Consider the following 17,781-nt stretch of genomic DNA (forward strand, 5'->3'; position numbering starts at 1 on the left):
CAACTTTGTGTCTTTTAAACACCACGGCTTACCCGAATATTGTTGCTGACCACATCTATCCCTTTATGATAACAGTGTACTTGTCTTCTGATGGCCACTTCCAGCAGGATAATGCGCCATGTGAAAAGTCTCATCTCAAACTGGTGTCTTGATCTTGACAGTGAGTCCATTGTACTCAAATGGCATCCACAGTCACTAGATCTCAGTCCAATAGAGCACTCTTGGGATGTGGTGTAACAGAAGATTCATATAATGGATGTGCAACCAAGAGATCTGCAGCAGCTGTGTGATGCCTTCACGTCAATATGGACCAAAATCTCAGAGGCATGTTTCAAGCACTTTCTTGAATCAAAGCAGTTCTACAGACAAAAGGAGGTCTGACCCCAGAATGAGCAAGGTGTGCCTAATGAAGTGTCTGTTGAGTGCACAATACCATAAAGTGTCTTTAAAAAGTAAAAAAGCTCAAATTAATTATAGTAAATATACAGTGAAACACTAATGCAGTGTCACATCTTTGTATTAAATAATTAAATATATATTTAATCTATTATGGGAATATTTAGTATCATATATACAGTATGCATATTTTAAACATATATTAATTATATTTGTATTTATTTTTATTCCATACAATATTTTATTAACTATACACTGGCCTTTGTATTACAGCAAAACGTTATTGACTGTGTGACTACAATAGAGTAGCAATCCCCACTGGTTTAAAAGCGAGCTCTTATAAAACTTTTTTATTTGCGAGCGACTGTATAAACATCACTGAACTGGGCTCCAATATAAATACAGATTGTGTAATAGGAAGTCTGTGTAAGCCTGCTCTGGCATCTCTGTAAACTTCAGCCCTTCCCATTACCTTTAAAGGAGTGTGTACCCTGAACTAAATATGGACATGCACTTTCACAGGATTTCGAAGAATGTCCCAGCCTCACAGTCCACTTTGATGATGCGAACCTCTCACAGTTCGTCACTTGTAACCCTCGCTGCAAGACTCTGAGACCAGCCTCTTTGCACCAGGATTGATGCCTCTGGTGGCTTTTTGGTGAGTGGGACACGACACAACAGCAGGACATCAGCACATAGGAATAGTCAGCTTATAATTTGAATTTAAATCGAGGGATTTGCTTGCGCTAGCAGCATCAGCACCTTTAAAGAAACAAACTCCGTATATCCTCTCCAGACCAGGACAAACCCAAAAACAAAGGCAAGGACAAGATGTCCAGACGAAAGATGAAAGGCCTGACCCGTATAGGTCGCCAGGTCAGCGAGGACCCAGACCTGGACAACCTGCTGTCCACCCTCTCCCCCGAGGAAATAGAGGAGCTGAAGATGGACATGATGAAGGTGCCAGACATTAACCCCGAGGAGGGGCTCATCATTCCAGGGGAGAACCAACCTGCGCAGCCACCTATGAGCAACAATGTCCGGGATGCACCGACGAAACAGAGAGACACCAAAGGGAGGCTCAGCCAGAGGGAACCATCACTTGAGGTTTGTGAGGAAATATGCTTTGGCTTTGACTCATGAGTGTTTTATGATGAAGTATGATCCTCATCTCTCTCTTCATATGTTTATATTTGACTTCCCTTTGCCAGTTTTGAGACATAACCAGATTTAAAAGGAGCTATGAAATCAAACTGACTGATAGGCTACAGCATTGCATAATACCCACAGCCCCCTGGATAGCTTTCATGTCTATTTTTCATTTCACTTGAAGCAACTGGACCTCACGCACCCCGAGTCCCATCAGCTTAAAAATAGTAGTCCCCAGAGTTGACTCCTGTGCCAGGAAAAGCAGTGAGTCCCCATCTATGACCTGCCTACATCCACTCCTTACCCTTAATTGTCATCTGCCAAACAAGCAAAGCACAAGCATCTTCTCCAAGAGGCATTTGTGTAATTTATTGGAGATGCTACACAAATTTATTGTCAGTAGTTTGTCTGTGAGGGAGCATGATTTCAATCATGCTTAGAAGAGAGACACTTAAGTGGTTGGAGCAGCGGCTCTGCGGAGCTTCTTAATCCCGGCCTGGTGGAATTCCTTGGTTGATTGCTCCTACGCTCACTGCCTTTTAAGGATGCATCTGCCAGGGCCACGGCCTCACACAGCAAAACAGATGGAGGCTCACAAATCAAACACTTAGCAAGCTCCTCACTGCAAATGTATCCCTGTGCTAAAAAAATGGATAATGTCCTTTTGCTGACTGTAAACACACATGCCCTATTGTGAGACGCTGTTGTACAATAAAAGACAGCACATCTGCATGATCAGATATCTTATCATACTTTACATGTCATGCAATATTTGCTGTAAGTCTGTGGTACTACTTTTTCTGTGCTCTGTAGCTAATAAATTGAGACTCTGCTGTGATTTATTGTGTTTAGAGCGCCGCATCATTTGACATGCTGCTTTTCACAGACGTTAAATGACCCATGTAATTTTTTGTTTTGTCATACTGATGAGGAAAAATTTCCTTATCATACTCCTCATCTTCCTGCAGGGGGAGCCGAAGAAAGAGAGCCGGAAGCAGGAGTACCTGAGGAAGATGGGTCTCAGCCAGGAGGGAAATGACGATATGAAAGTGGGACTGCAAAGACAAGCTAGTGTCTCAAATGAAAGCGATATCAAGGTGGAGGACAGAAACAGCAAAGGTCCTGAAAGTTCAAAAGAAGACGGGAGCTGGCGTTCAAGTCGAAACAGGAAGCTGGATAGCAGAGAGAGCGACACGAAAGAGGAGGCCCGTGACAAAGAGAAATATGAGGACAACAGGCTGAGAGACAGAAGAGAAAACAGAGTGAGCACAGGCAGCAAAACACAGGACATGATCTCAAAGTTACAGGAGAAAAAGGATGAGAGCAAAGAGAAAGAAAGGAGGGAAGACTGCAGGAGACGTGATGACAGCAAAACCAAAGACATTATCTCAAAGCTACGAGAAAAAAGCGAGAAAGATGTGGGCAAGGAAAAGGAAAGAAAAACGGAGAGTATCAAGACACAGGGGCTTGTCTCTAAAATGGTGAAGCAGAGCAAGGCATCAGAGAGCCAGCTTCAAGAGTGTAAACCAGAAGAGAAGAATGCTAAAGCAGAGGAGAAGAAATCTGAATACAAAAGCAAACCTGATGTCAAACTCGAACGACAACCTTCTGAGAAAGACGAGGTGAAACGTGACAAGATGGAGAAAAGAACAGACAGAGAAGAGCTGGTTAACCACAGTGACCATGTGAAAGAGAAGTTTAATGCTGAGCGGAAACCAGAGGAGAAGGTGCAAAGAGAGGACGGTAAGGTTAAGAAAGCTGAGGATAGTGGGAAACTTGCTAACTGTGCTTCCAAAAACAGCCCTAACAGCAAGGCGAAGGAGGCAGAGGAGGAAGACGAAGACTCGAGCATGTTTGATGAGCTCATGCAGCAGGTGCGAAGCAACGACCCCTCCCTCACTGAGCTCAACGTCAACAACTCAGAGGTCATCAAGACGAAAACGCTCATCGAGTTTGCAGAAGCTTTGCACAACAACACCCACGTCAAGACGTTCGCTCTCGCTAACTGCCGTGCGGACGACCATGTCGCTTATGCCATTGCCGGCACGATCCGCAGCAACAAGTCTATCACCAGCATTAACCTCGACTCCAACCATCTCACCGGGAAGGGCATCCTGTCTCTCATCCAGGCGCTGCAGCACAACTCCACGCTGACCGAGCTGCGCTTTCAGAACCAGCGGCACATCTGCGGAGGGAAGACCGAGATGGAGATGGTCAAGATCCTGAAAGACAACACCACCTTGCTCAAGCTGGGCTACCACTTTGAGTTAGCAGGACCAAGAATGACCACGACAAACATACTGAGTCGCAACATGGACAGGCAGAGGCAGAAGCGCCTGCAGGAGCAGAAGCAGGCCCAGGCCAATGGAGAGAAGAAGGGAACACTTGAGGTGCCCAAGAGCGGAGGTGGAGGATCTCTGAGGAGTTCTCCCAAAGCTTCACCTAAACCTTCACCCATCCCTTCACCTGTGCCTTCGCCAAAGCTCACTCCAAGAAAAGGAGCTGGAGGTCCGGCTCCACCACCACCTCCGCCTCCTCCTGGGGGTGGACCACCACCTCCTCCACCTCCTATGCTGGATGCAAACCGCCCAGGTGGTACGAAGAACTCAAGGGACCAACTGCTTGCCTCTATCAGAGGAACCAATATAAAACAGCTGAAGAAGGTACATCAGAAGGGTTGACGAAGAGGTTAGCTCACCGATGCTGTGTTTGGATTCACTAACGTTTTATTTTTCTCACAGGTGCCGGTGCCAAAGTGGCTGCAGTGATATTTCCTGCTGGAATATAAAGTGAAGAAGAAGAAGAGCGAGGGAGAACAGACATCTCACCAGAGGGTTTCTAGGGGATAAACTTTATAAATTCCCCTGGCCGGTTAAAGTGCAGTGGGGCAGATGAAGACAGTGAAACATGAGACGTTTGGACGAACAGCCATCACTATGAGTTCTCCCAACAACACTGGACCAAAAAGACTCTGTGGAGAATGAGTGATGAAGGCCTCTCTGCAGAGAGTGCCATGGGTTTGAGGCTGTTTGTCTTCCATTCATACTGACGCTTGGCTGGTTATTTGCACTAGATAATATGAGGCCGATCATATAACATGTTGGCTTGTATATGCATCTGAATGTGAGTGTGTGGGAGAGTGTGTGATGAGCTTAATAAGAGATTCAAACAACTCTATAAAACTCTAATATTCAAAAGTATGTAATTGAGATTAATTTGAAAAGTTATTTATTTGTGGAGAGGGAATCCACCTTATCAGCTGTAAATCTGTAAATCAAACTGGGAATATCAGGGAATTAACAAAGATGGCGGCCTGACTTAAGAAAATCTGGGTGGGTGGAGAAAACAAAAAGGTCAAGGTGGTCTTTGATTGTGTGTCTCAAATCTCAAGACATCTCAGGCAGGTTTGGAAAGCAGCCCATTGTCCCAGGAGTCCTGGGACATAACGAATGAGTCTTAGCATGGAAATAATTACATCATGCATTTTATCAGGAAGTGCAGGAAGATAAGTTTCAGCATCTGATGTTGCGTTTTGTGCAGAATCATTCTAGCCTGGGTTTTACATCAAAATGTCAGAAACACCATTAAATCAACACTACTGTTGGTTTATGAGCTATTTAAAAGTGAATATCAGTTCTAAAGGAAATTTAATGTGATTAGCAAAAACCTGAGTGTTGTAATGAAGCACATACATTATTACATGTTTTTCTTACAGAGCCTGTATGTTTTCAATAAAAGATTCTGCTATGTTTGCAAGTTTAATGTTACCCGTCTGATAGAAGTGATTGGAATGTTTTAATAATCTGTTATTATATTATAATTTTTAGCTACAATAAATGAAATTATGTATATGATAATGTCATTAATTCTCTATATATGTGCATATGATTATATTTGTACAAATATGTTTACATCACTGATCATGGGCACGTTTCAGGCTTTTAGTGATTTCTTTGAACTGTTCTTTATCGATGGTGCAATGATTGTACAGCACACAGCTTTAATTACTTTGAAAAACAAGAACTTGAAAGGCTCACCTCTAATCTTTCAAATATAACTCTTGTCAGTGTAGCACAATAGGTCAATCTTTGTCTTGTCTGACCATAAAATATTTCTCCAGAAGGCATTTGGTTTGTCCATGGGGTCAGCAGCGAATTTCAGTTGTGCTTTAAGGTGTTGATTTTGGAGCAGGGACCCTCTCAGACAATTGTGATGGCATGCTTAGAAATGGTTCCATGAAACGTTCCCAACTTGTATAAATCTACAATTCTCCTCAACTTCATTGAGTTCTTTGGACTTTCCCATTATTCCTAGTATTGGGGAATTCAGTGGTTGCTGTCTAACAAATGCTTTTTATGGAGACAAAGAGGAACTACCAATTGTAATCTCTCATGATCATTCGCAAGAAGCAAATAGGCCTCGGCCTTGTCGAGTTAAAAGACACTTTAAAACCTTCAGCAGCGCTTATTAAAAGGTTCAAGTCTGTCTCTGTTTTCAGCCTGTGTGTATAATTTTGACCCGGTGTGGATTAGAAAAAATCCAGAATAAATTCAAACCCAATTCTTGCATTTTAAAGTAAATAAATATGTATGCTGTACAATCCTTCCACCCTGGAAAAGGAGCAGCTCGAAGAAATCCTTATGAGCCCCAAATGATCGTCACATTCATGCCTATGATGAGTGTATGGAAGCTTCTGACCACAGCTGTATATACATTCAAAAATGCAATGGCTTGTACTTGCAGCAGGATTTTACGACATCACTATGACTTTTGTGGCTAGTTGGGGTCCCATGACTTACTTAGACTAAGGTGGAAACTTGCGGTGTCCATATGCCAAAAAATACCTTTCCAGGAAAGCGGGAGGCCTCTCGTGTCTCGTAGTTTAACTACTGAAATAAACATGGATTCACATTTTTTAAATTTATGTATCTGCATTTCTTGATGGATTAATTTTAAAAACTGCAAGGCAGAACCTTTACCAGACACAAAACATTATATCAACTAGCGAATGTTTTCGTAGCATGTATATCTGTGCTTCTGCAGTGGACCATGAAGAACTTTTCTTCTATCTGTTGCTCTTTACATAATGTGTTTAAAGCTACATGGAAACATTGGGAGCTGTCTAGTGTCCACCCACCAGCTGGAAAGGTAGCCATCATCCAGAGAAAAAAGAGAGCAGCAGCAGCAGGCTAGTTTATCTCTCTGCAGCCTTGCCTCAGTCTCTGCATCCACAAAATGCCTATATTTGGTCATTTCTCAATGAGGGCTTGCTCTGTAAGTCATTCCTTTCTCGTTCCTAATAATGGGCAGTGAGCCAGCCTTCTGTCTTTTAGCTGTAGCTGCTACTCTGACCAATAGTCTCAGAAGGAAGAAAAAGAGGAGAAGGAATGAAATGTTGAGATTACTGGTTTTCAGTGCCATCAGAAGGCCTCTAAGTACATTGCATTGCTATTACTAAGAAAACACTAGGAGCACAGCAGAGTGTGATTATTTTGCTATGAAGATTTCTATTTGTGTTGCAGAACATGTAAAAAAACTTTTTATTAAGGGGTGTTCTTTTGATTTTCTACCTGTTTTTTAACCTTTGTCACTGTAAATAAGACTTTATGTGATCAGTGTGACATTGCTTTTGTTGATAGAAATGTCAAAACTCTCATATACATGTCTGGCTGTCCTTTAATTTGCTTCATGTTGCTTATCGATGTGAATTAGCAAACATCTCAAGTACAATGTGCCATCTTTGCCTTTTATTATTTTACAGCTTTATTTTGTGTTGCTTACAACGGATTGCTTAATACATCTATAATAAGATTCATACCCCACTGAACTGTTCACAATAAACTGTGAATTTTTACACCATTAATGATGGCAGTACTCAGGTGGGGTTTATTTTTATTTTTATGTGCTCTGGTTTATTGTTTCTAATTGTGTAGGTTTCACGTTGTTATGCTGCACTTTCTGTTCCTGTTATGTTTAAGTATTGCAGTCTGTATCCACTGAGTTATTTAGTCCCTTCACTGCTTTCTTAGGTTGACTCAGTATTACAGTTATTCATTCCTCTTTTATTTTGGTAGTCTTTTGTATCTCGTCTCTTGCAATTAGTTTAACTTCCTGTTTGTTGATTTGGTTGGACGGTGTCTCATTACACTCATTTTTCCGATTCCCCGATTACCTTCCATGTGTATAACTAATCCTGACTCCACTGAACTTTGCTGTTTGAATTCCATGGCCATGTTGTATGTTTTCCCTGTCTGCTGTTAGATTCAGTTTGCATTCTTCTCATTGACTTTTGCATTTCTGGATTTCAGCAACAACCTTTAATAAAAGCTATGTTTTTAGTTACATCTGCCTGCCTTTGAGGAACCTGTTTTCAGGGGCGGCTACAGATTTTTTTCGTAAGGGTGACCATATGGGGGTAGGGTTGCCATCTGTCCCGTTTTAGCTGGGACATCCTGTATAATGAGCAGTTCGTCCCTTATTCCACTTTAAATGTCACGTATATTGACCGTTACTTGCAATGTCACACACAGTGCATATTTACACTATACCCAGTTGGTTGTGCACTTTGCTTCTGGTAAGCCAGAGTGTCCCTTATTTGATAGTTAAAAAGCTGGCCAATGGGGGCGGGGGGACTAAAAACATTGGCGTGGCACACAAAAAAACTGAATTTTAAGTTTTATTATACTGTTGTCAAATACAGGTTACTTGAAAAATATAGCAAAAAAGAGAGAAAGAAAAGAATTATATGCCTAGTTCATTTCCTGCTATTAAAGTTGATATCACTGAAAATAGGTACATATGAAAATAAGATTTTAAAATCCATAATAATCTGTTTTAATTGATTGATTGATTGATTGACTGGACTGATGACAGTCCCAGTCACCAGCAGAGCTGATCTGAAGCAAATTTTACTTAAGTAAAAGATGATTCAGAATGGAATAGAAATAAAGATATAGACAAAATAAAAAAAAAATAAACAGACAAAATAAATATCTGGACGCTTCAATATCAGTTAAAAAAAGAGAAAACAGCATCAAATTAAAATACTCAAGTATAATACAAGTCTATAGTGCTTGAACAGTTCTACTTTTTTACTTTACACCATTCATTACAAGATATTTTTTTTGGTATTTCTGTGGATAGGTTTAAGAAATAGGCTGTAATAACTTTAACTAGAAAGCGAAAATTTCAGAAGAAATTTTAAGTGTGCCTATGCCGCTGGTAAACAGTGTAGTTTGCCATTCATACAGCTACAGAGAGCAAAACTCAGCAGAGCAGCCATTCTCCACCATGAACTATGGTAAAAACAAACACCGCTCGCACCTCACAGATGACAGCTTACAATTTTGGGTAAAGATGAAGTGACTTTGTACAGCCCCGATTTGCAGACGCTGTGCACATAGTTTCATGAGCAGAAGTCCCATTGTACCACGGCAGACCCGACAATGTTTGCATGAACACGCTTTGAAGCATTACGTTATGGACCACTTTTCACACATGGTTGGTGTACCCACACAGCCGGCTGTAGCTTTTCAACTCACAGCCTGACACACACCCAAAAAACAGCCGAGAGAGCACAGACTACGCCAGAGAGGCGTGATTGCAGATGCCGCTCAGGTGGGTCCACCTCCCCTGCAGCGGCACTGCAGACCACGCCCCGCCACACACATCAATCACGTAAAATAAATATTTATGCACTTTTGCATTCACTTTTTGTTTTTTGTTATTTTTACACAGTGTTCTGAATGATTAACAATGGTCTACAGCCAATCTTGTGTATTATTATACAAACTTTGGTTGTAAGATGCCCTACCTGGCCCCCTGGCAAAAGCTTTGCTAGATCCGCCCCTGCACAGTTACCAGCTGTCAGCTAAATAAAAAAGGAGCTTGGTGTTTATTTCTCTCAGAAACAGTTCATAACTTCCCTTCAACTCATTCATGTCACCTAAAAAAAAGGTAAACCTGTTTCTCCATCACCAGTTCAGCTCTGATGATTCGGTAAGGTCATCTCCTGGTTTCCACCAAACTACACCTAAACTCGGTTTATATCTGACCCAAATAGAGTGCAGTTCATAACTTCTTACCTGAAATTCAGTTCACCTCACGCTCTGACCGGCAGCCGCCTGCTTCTCCTGCCTTGGGTTTCCCTGATCCACGATCTACCACCGGTTGATCGGCGGTCGCCTCGCCGCCTCGTTCCCTGCATGCTCTGTCTGACACACACCGGTGGATAGCTGCCCTCGGTTGTAGCTCCGCGTCAGCGACCACCAAACAACTCAGTTATTTTTTCCACATCGACCAGCATCTGGACAATCCACCGCCTTTCACTGTTTGTACCGTTACTAAAAAAAACCCCTCATCGGCTCATAAAAACGAAAAATAAGTCCAGCTATGACCCTGAGTCAAAAAGACAGCCAGTTAGCTAGCTAGCTGTCTAGCTCTTTGCAGGCACCGAAACCATCAGAGGTAATATGGGATGTCTTGGTAACACGAGCACATATTTGAAGTTTACATCTGGCCAATCCACCACCTTTCACTGTTTATACCGTTACTAAAATGAATAAATAAATAAATCATTTATTTATTTAAAATAAGTCCAGCTGTGACCACGAGACTTTACGAAGGACCGGGTGTGAAACCAGAGTAAGCCGCTCTCACTGTCATCCAGGCCGGCTGTAGCTTGTTAGCAAAGCCGCGCTAGCCACACTAGCCAGCTAGCCTCAAGCAGAAACGACATCGTCAGAACATTGTCGCTAATATGGGATGTTTTGACAAAATGAGCAGATATTTGAAGTTTACACACCTATATTCTCGCCTGAAAATATCTTAAAAGTTTATTTTGTGACCTAGAAACAGTATTAAGAGGAAAATAAAAACTAAGTGATGGCCGCCATTGTTTGACTCGGCAGAGGCGTGCTATGAATTGTGGGATATTGAGTTTTCCACCAAGCATTACCGTAACTATTGAATGATTTGCGCAACCTTAAAAATTCCAATGGCTCCTGAAAGCAGCGACGCTGTGCGCACCGTTGATATTGTCATCATTACGGTAATCCACATAAGGGTAGACAGGCCGTACTACTCCCGGCATACCACTAGAGAGAGCCAACACACCACAAATGAAGTTTGAAATTTGTATCAGTGGGACCAAAAGATGGAGCCAACACACCACAAATGAAGTCTGTTTCTATGGCGCCAAAAGAAGAATCTTTCTAAATTTGCACTAAAATATTAATATTTAAAAAACTATAAAAGTCATAAACACCAAAAGTGTATACCATACTAGTCCAGCTCCAGCCGCACAAAATGATCTAACATATGTAACCCTATTGTCAAAACTGTTTGGCAGAGAAGTGCGGGAAAATTTTCACTAAAATATTAATATTTAAAAAACTATAATAGTCATAAACACCAAAAGTCATAGCACACCATTCCTGATCCAGCCGCACAAAATGAGGTAACATATATGAAGCTTGTCTCAAAACTGCGAGGCGAGATTCGCTGCAAAATTTCAGGCGGAAACTGAAGAATAATAATAATAATAATAATAATAATAATAATAATAAATCCGACGAATAGTAATATGTGTGCCTCTTGGCATAGGCACACATAATAAACTCTCAGGACAGCAGCCTGAAGCTCATCCTTCATCCCTGCATGCTCTGTTCCTTTAAGACATGACGTTGTCTCGTGCCTGTGTCGTTACGTCAGGTGTTCGATAATCGTTACGTCAGGCGGAACAGCAAAGAACAAAATGGAGGAGTATGCCAGAGAGCCGTGGTGAGTCCTAAAATTAAAATTAATCCGTTTTCCGCACCGTTTCAGCGTGTACTGCAGTGGGCTGCGTTTTAAATACATGCCATGTTAGTTGTGTTTAATGTTTTTATTTTATATCACGTGACACGACCGAAACACCTCGAAACCGGCCGGCTAGCTGTCGTTAGCAGAAATGCTAACTTCGCATACACAAGTGAAGGTAGTTTGAGCGAGCACTGCGTCGGGACGGCTAAGTCACGTTGTGACCTTGTCGGTTTTATTGCCACATGTCATTGCTTTAAATTTACTGACCCCACAAACCGGTGCTTAAAAAAGGCATATAACATCTATTGTAAACGCATACTGGTAGCCATTCGGGAAAAGTTGGAGTAGTTATTTTAGTATTATTTTGCTTTGGCGCACAAGTAAGCTAGCTGGATTAGCTACTTGTGCGCTATCTAGACTGCAACCTGATGGCTTCAGCTAGCTTGAGACATGTCCTGTTCAAATAGTTTATGAACTTTTAATAGCGTCACTGAGGATTTAAAATAAATGTTTTTACAAATACATACATTTTTTTTATCGGTGGCTGTCCTCGTGTATGCTTATTTTGGGGTAGGTTTAATTTATAAGAACCGTGAACTAAATAAACTTCTTAAAAGTTCAAAAAGGTTGACCTGGTTCGCTGTTTTTCTCCTACTTATGTTTTTAAGTATTTTGGCCAGCTTTTAATAACAATTTAAGATCGCATACTAATGGTCAGAAACACGGGACACAAGGTTACTGTCCTTAAGTATCACTGCAAAATGTTCGTTTCGTGATTTAAGATGTAGTGCATCTGTGTACGTAAACGGATGGCTATGAGTAAAATAGAAGATCCGGTTTTACATACATTATTTAAAACGGTTACGTTTTCCTGATTTTGACCAGAAGTCATATTACATTGTATGCAACCATCTAACCATGTAAACCCTTTCTAATAAAGTCATATGTGAAAAGTAAACGTGCAGTCTGTTTTGTTTAAATTTGAGATGCGGTCATGTGAAGTATAATCCTCACTACTCAAACCAGTGACTGTAGAAAACAGTCATTGGTCGAAACAAAATGATGTAATGCTGTAATGCTTCATGTTTTACACTGGGTCAGAGGTGGTCATTAACATAGGACACAGAGAGAGTGACCCTGTGTGTTTGTGTGCGTTCACGCGTATGCGTGTGTGTTTTTCTTCGTCTGCCTCCATCTCACCCTATCCCTAACATTGTTTTCTGTCACACCAACCCTCTGCATCTCCTCCACTACATTGCCCCTCTCTGAGGGCTTCCGCTTTTGCTCATGTCTGGCAGGTCCATATTCAGCATCTTTTTTTTTTTTTTGTCAAATATATATACACACTAACCGTCCACAGCACATGTTCAGACCATCTCAGCCTTGCCTCTCAAACTTAGTTTCTGTTTAAACTGAGCTTTCGCTATGATACCCATTTCTAATCCCGTCCATTCTCTCTTAGTTCACTGCCAGTGGAAAGCTTAACATCTTCAGCTCAGCCTCCTGTCTTTTTGTTAGTGCCATTGTCTGCTCATCATACATCTCAGCAGGTCTCACTACTATTCTTTTGTAAACCTTCCCTTTCACTCTTGCTTCTGTCATAAATCAGCCCTGACACTAGTCTCCATCACCACCACCCTGCCGAATCTCTTCTTCACTTCTCTTGTGCACTGTCGGTTGCTTTTGGATGTATTTAAACTCCTCTGACTACTCTTCACAGCTTCACTGTTACATCGGTCTCCCTCTCAAAGGCCAAGTCTGTGTGTGTGTATAAGATTTTACGAGTGTTGATATTCAGATGACCTATATCTTATTGTCATATTACTAGTAATAAACTAGTTCTTCTTCCTTTACCTTTGGATTAATTTAGACTTACAGGGAACATTAAGAGATTGTTATGAACATGCAATGAGAGATCTCAAATGTCATGACATTATTAACTTAAACAAACTAAAATGTCTGTGTTCTGCTTTTAGCCCCTGGAGGATTGTGGATGACTGTGGGGGAGCTTTCACCATGGGAGCTATTGGAGGAGGAATATTTCAGGCAGTGAAAGGCTTCAGAAATGCACCCTCGGTAAGTTCAAGGACTGTTTTCTGGCCTCAGTCAAAGCTGACATTCAAGGTACTGTCCTTGGAGTCAGTGTCACACTCAAAGACACTTGATGATGAAGCAGTGTTTCTGTTCCTGTAAACAGGAAATTTTCTTTTTAATCCAACCTGAATTTCAAAGACCCACAATTTTTTCAACTTATGTTATCAGTCATAATCTGAACATTCTGAATCTTTGGTCTCAGAAATCCTGACCTGACAGTGAATTTCCACTGATGCATGTTTTTTGTCTCTCTTTTTTGTAGGGGATGAGCCACAGAATGAGGGGTAGCTTAACTGCTATCAAGACCAGAGCCCCACAGCTCGGGGGTAAGAACAATTGCTGAACTGTTTCAAAGGTCATTTCTCTTCCTTTGTAAAGAACATGGGCTGTAGTCAGCAGCATGTTGTACATCGTCTGCAGTTCCGATGGTGACAAGTTAATCTTAGGAAATATTTCAGCTTTGTATATTAAAGTAATTATCGTTTAATTAAATAAGCAGCTATTGGAGCCTGAAGGCATAATCTGTGTGCAGAATTATTAATACTTTATTTGCTGTTGAAGTGTGTTAGTGGTAGAAGTCACTTATGTAAATATGTGACGTGGGTGATTGCTTGACAAAGTGACACGCGTATCTTCAGTGATAACTTCTTCAGCTGATGCAAATCTTTTCTTTGGCGTGTTGCAGGTAGCTTCGCAGTATGGGGAGGCCTCTTCTCCATGATTGACTGTGGTTTAGTAAAAGTGCGAGGGAAGGAGGATCCATGGAACTCAATAACAAGTGGGGCCATGACAGGAGCTATTCTTGCTGCAAGAAGTGAGTAGTCAACAGAAAACTTGCATACCTCATACACACAGCAAATGTGCTTTCACATGCATGTCCACATTTATTACAACCCCTCCTGGGTGTGAGATTTTCAGACTTTTTACTTCAGTGGCTTCTTGTGGGAGTTTCTTAAAAAAGAAACAAAACCTGCAACAGCTGGTCCAGTAAATTCAGTTTACAGACTTTCCTGCAGTCAGTATGAGGAAATGGAGTTGTTGATTCTTGTAACTGGTCTGCATATTTTCATTTTTGTCTACTTCTATTTATAGATTAGTTTTTGCATCACTTTCTGGTCATTTTGCTTACTTTACTGGAGCAGAAAAACTTGAAGCTTATTTGTACAGGGACTGTGGGGTCCTCATGTAATTCTGAACAACTTTAACAAAAGATTGAATAGACAGAAGTGGTTTACACATTTGCCCGACAAGCAAAAGATTCCCAGTTCCAGTAGAGTTGCGTCAGGAATGGTGAGCAGCCGAAAGTAGCATGAAAACACTTGTGCTATATACCTTCTATTGAAATGGATTATAATAAGTTGTATCCAAAAATAGTGGATTAAAACTGATACAAAAATTGACGGTGGGAACATTTTCTAACAAACAGTACCATCTCAGTTTTGTTGAATTTACCTATTAAGTGCAGAAATGAGTGTTTTATGTGATTTTAGTCAATTAATGCCCTTGGTTTGTCCATAGATGGACCGGTAGCCATGTTTGGCTCTGCTGCCATGGGAGGTATCCTGCTGGCATTGATAGAGGGCGCTGGAATCCTGCTTACTAGGTTTGCCTCTTCACAGTTTCCAACTGGTGAGTTATACTTTGGTAAAAAAAATTTTTTATTAAACTCAATGAAAGAGACTGAAGAGTGTTTTATGTAACGAGCACCCATTGTGATAAATTACTGTACATAAAAGTCTACCTAACCACCAGAAGCCATCAGGCGTGAAAGAATACTTAGATGAAAGATGACATGACTGCGGCAAAGAAAAAAACACTGAATGTACTGCGACTTCACCTCTTGTTGCCCAGCACCTGATATGTTTATCTTTGTTGACTGTACTTTAGGAGTGTTAGTCAACCCCCAGCTTGCTCACATGCTTTGCCGAAAACAGTATTCAGTCACCATGCACACAGTAGCATGGATTATAAACAACAGGTCTAATATGTGTGATAAATCTCATCTGATTCTTCTGCAAATTTTCTAAATTTTACTGCTTGTGTTTGAATTGTGGGACAAAACAGAACTTGATCATCATATTGAATTTGATCATCTTTAAAATTTATTCTGAAACAGTGTTTATCAGTGATGATACTACAGTTATGGCAAAATGTGAATATTTGAAGATTGAGTCAGCTTTCTGAAGAAACTGACTATATTTTAATTTGTGACTGTTTTTAAATAATTGGAAAAAAACACTCAGTCGTCATATGTCAGTGAGGACCTTTGAGAAGTCTTTTTGATTCATCAGTTTGCTCTTTTAGACTTTTGGCACCGATCTCACTCTGAGTTTTATTTTTTCCTCCTTAGGACCTCAGTTTGCAGAGGAACCTGCCCCTGCTCCCATGCCCACCTCTCCCTTTGGAGACTACAGACAATATCAGTGAGAGGAAGTCCTCACCTCTTTATCCTCTAGGCCTTTTTTGAATTCCTTGCTGAAGTTAAAAAGAAGAAATGGCGGTGCAGAGTACCACACATCAAACAGTAGAAAGTGCACCCAACTTTATGGACTGTCGGAGAAGTGAACGACAAAACACGTCACCATTTTCCTTCTTTCAGGAGCTATGTACACATCTGCCTTTTGCCATTGTCAGGCTTGTCATGTGCATCTGTTTCACCTAGCAGTGGTAAAATACAGACAGCTGAGAGTTGTTGTGAGGATGAGATGTGCTTTTCTATTTTGTTTACATACAGTATAGACTGCATGTATCTTGATAGAGAATCTGAGATGTTGAATCTATCAAAAATATGTCACACATGGAACATAATTAATTATATGTACATACAGTAAAGCTTTCACTTATGTTAATCTATATTTGCCTTTTTTGTCATGCTTGGGTTGGCCAGCAACACTTGGTTGGCCTTTTTTTTTTTTTTTTAATTATTTGACTTTATTCAGAGTTATGAAGGCAAACGTCTTACCACAGACACACAGATGCCATTCCTGGAATATATTAGTTTGTTTTACAGTGATTTATTTATTTTTCAATGGTAAGGAGTTGTGTCAGATTGTTCTATTTTATGTGATGGTGGTTTTTACATTCAGCACAAGTGAGGAAAAGACTGCTAAGGACAAACTAAGGCAGACATTTCATATTAAATGGAGAACTCAAGCAAGGGATTGATGTATTCTGTATTAAATCTGTATGACAGATTGTACTCTGGTACATTAAAGAAATAAGTTGTAAAGTATGTCTTTTGGAGCTTTATGAATACATTTATGGACTATAGATTACAAGCTAGAGCAGGATTTTGCTTCTCCACTAGAGGGAACTCCTTGCAAAACAAAACAAACAAACAAAAAAAACACTTTTGCCCTCTTTGCCTGCCCAGCTTGGTGCAGCTGACTCTTTAAAGATGTATTTACAAAGGACACATAAGGAAGCATTTTCCTCTCACATTCTTGCATGTGCGTGTCACGCACCAGTTATCTCTTCTAGAGCCAGTGCTGCAAATTTACAGGTGGACACCGGATGAGAAACTGGACATTAAAGGGGACAATTATGCAGCTCGCACGGCACGTGGGCTGTTTGATTTTTAGAACTGTACCCGTGGCACAGTTTCAGACTTTACTTCTGAAGCTGATAAAATCCCAGAACAATTTATAGAGATAAGGAAAGCAACAGCAGCCTCCCCTAAAAATATTTAATTATAAATGGTCAGGAAATTGTGTAAAATACCCATCATGAGCAACCTTCCCAACCATAATGCTCAGTTCTGGGAAGCCAAAATACATTTTTTGACACGGTGACACACAAAACATGCTTAATCAGTCCCAAAACTTGTTGGTGATTAGGTTACTGTTAATTTGTTGTGTCAGCTGTCAGCTCTACTTTGGCACAATCATTAAAGGGAGTAGGTCATATTTATATTAACCGCTTTCAAGGACCTTTTTCCCCTTTAAATTCATCAATAATCATTAAAGTCTTATAATTGATGGCTGGTAAAGTTTTAAGAATCAGCTTTGACTGCTTTTTAATTAAAATAAATTTTAAATGTCTTCTTGGGGCTCTTGAGACTTGATTTAGACTTTATCTCACACAATTTGTAATCTCAGTGAAAAGTAATTATTTTGTACACAAAATAAAGGTTTTTTTTGGGTTTTTTTTTTACGTTTGTTTACATTTTTCACATAACTCACAACCAGAAAGTGCTTTACTTTGTGCTTAATTTTACAACAAAGGTTATTTGCTATAAAACAGTTATAATGCATGAATCCAGGTTACGTGAGTGTGTTAGTGTTAGTACTTAGCATTACTGTGCAGTCCGTTATCATGCAAATGACGCGGGGCGCGCGGCCG

General features: G+C 40.6%; 2 protein-coding genes across 2 annotated transcripts; both read left to right on the forward strand.

Annotated features, from left to right (window-relative positions):
• Positions 1-705: 705 nt before the first annotated feature.
• On the forward strand, positions 706-7,823 carry lmod1b (leiomodin 1b (smooth muscle)). The gene is made up of 4 exons (XM_063473445.1): positions 706-1,054; positions 1,193-1,503; positions 2,514-4,208; positions 4,287-7,823. The coding sequence occupies exons 2-4, from the start codon at positions 1,228-1,230 to the stop codon at positions 4,311-4,313; spliced, it is 1,998 nt and encodes a 665-aa protein (XP_063329515.1). The 5' UTR covers positions 706-1,054; positions 1,193-1,227; the 3' UTR covers positions 4,314-7,823.
• Positions 7,824-11,249: 3,426 nt separating this feature from the next.
• On the forward strand, positions 11,250-16,669 carry timm17a (translocase of inner mitochondrial membrane 17 homolog A (yeast)). Its single transcript, XM_063473446.1, has 6 exons — positions 11,250-11,325; positions 13,323-13,422; positions 13,703-13,766; positions 14,126-14,254; positions 14,959-15,069; positions 15,791-16,669. The coding sequence occupies exons 1-6, from the start codon at positions 11,300-11,302 to the stop codon at positions 15,865-15,867; spliced, it is 507 nt and encodes a 168-aa protein (XP_063329516.1). The 5' UTR covers positions 11,250-11,299; the 3' UTR covers positions 15,868-16,669.
• The last annotated feature ends 1,112 nt before the right edge of the window (positions 16,670-17,781 follow it).

The sequence above is a fragment of the Pelmatolapia mariae genome, linkage group LG5 (assembly GCF_036321145.2).
Source record: "Pelmatolapia mariae isolate MD_Pm_ZW linkage group LG5, Pm_UMD_F_2, whole genome shotgun sequence".
NCBI lineage: Eukaryota > Metazoa > Chordata > Actinopteri > Cichliformes > Cichlidae > Pelmatolapia > Pelmatolapia mariae.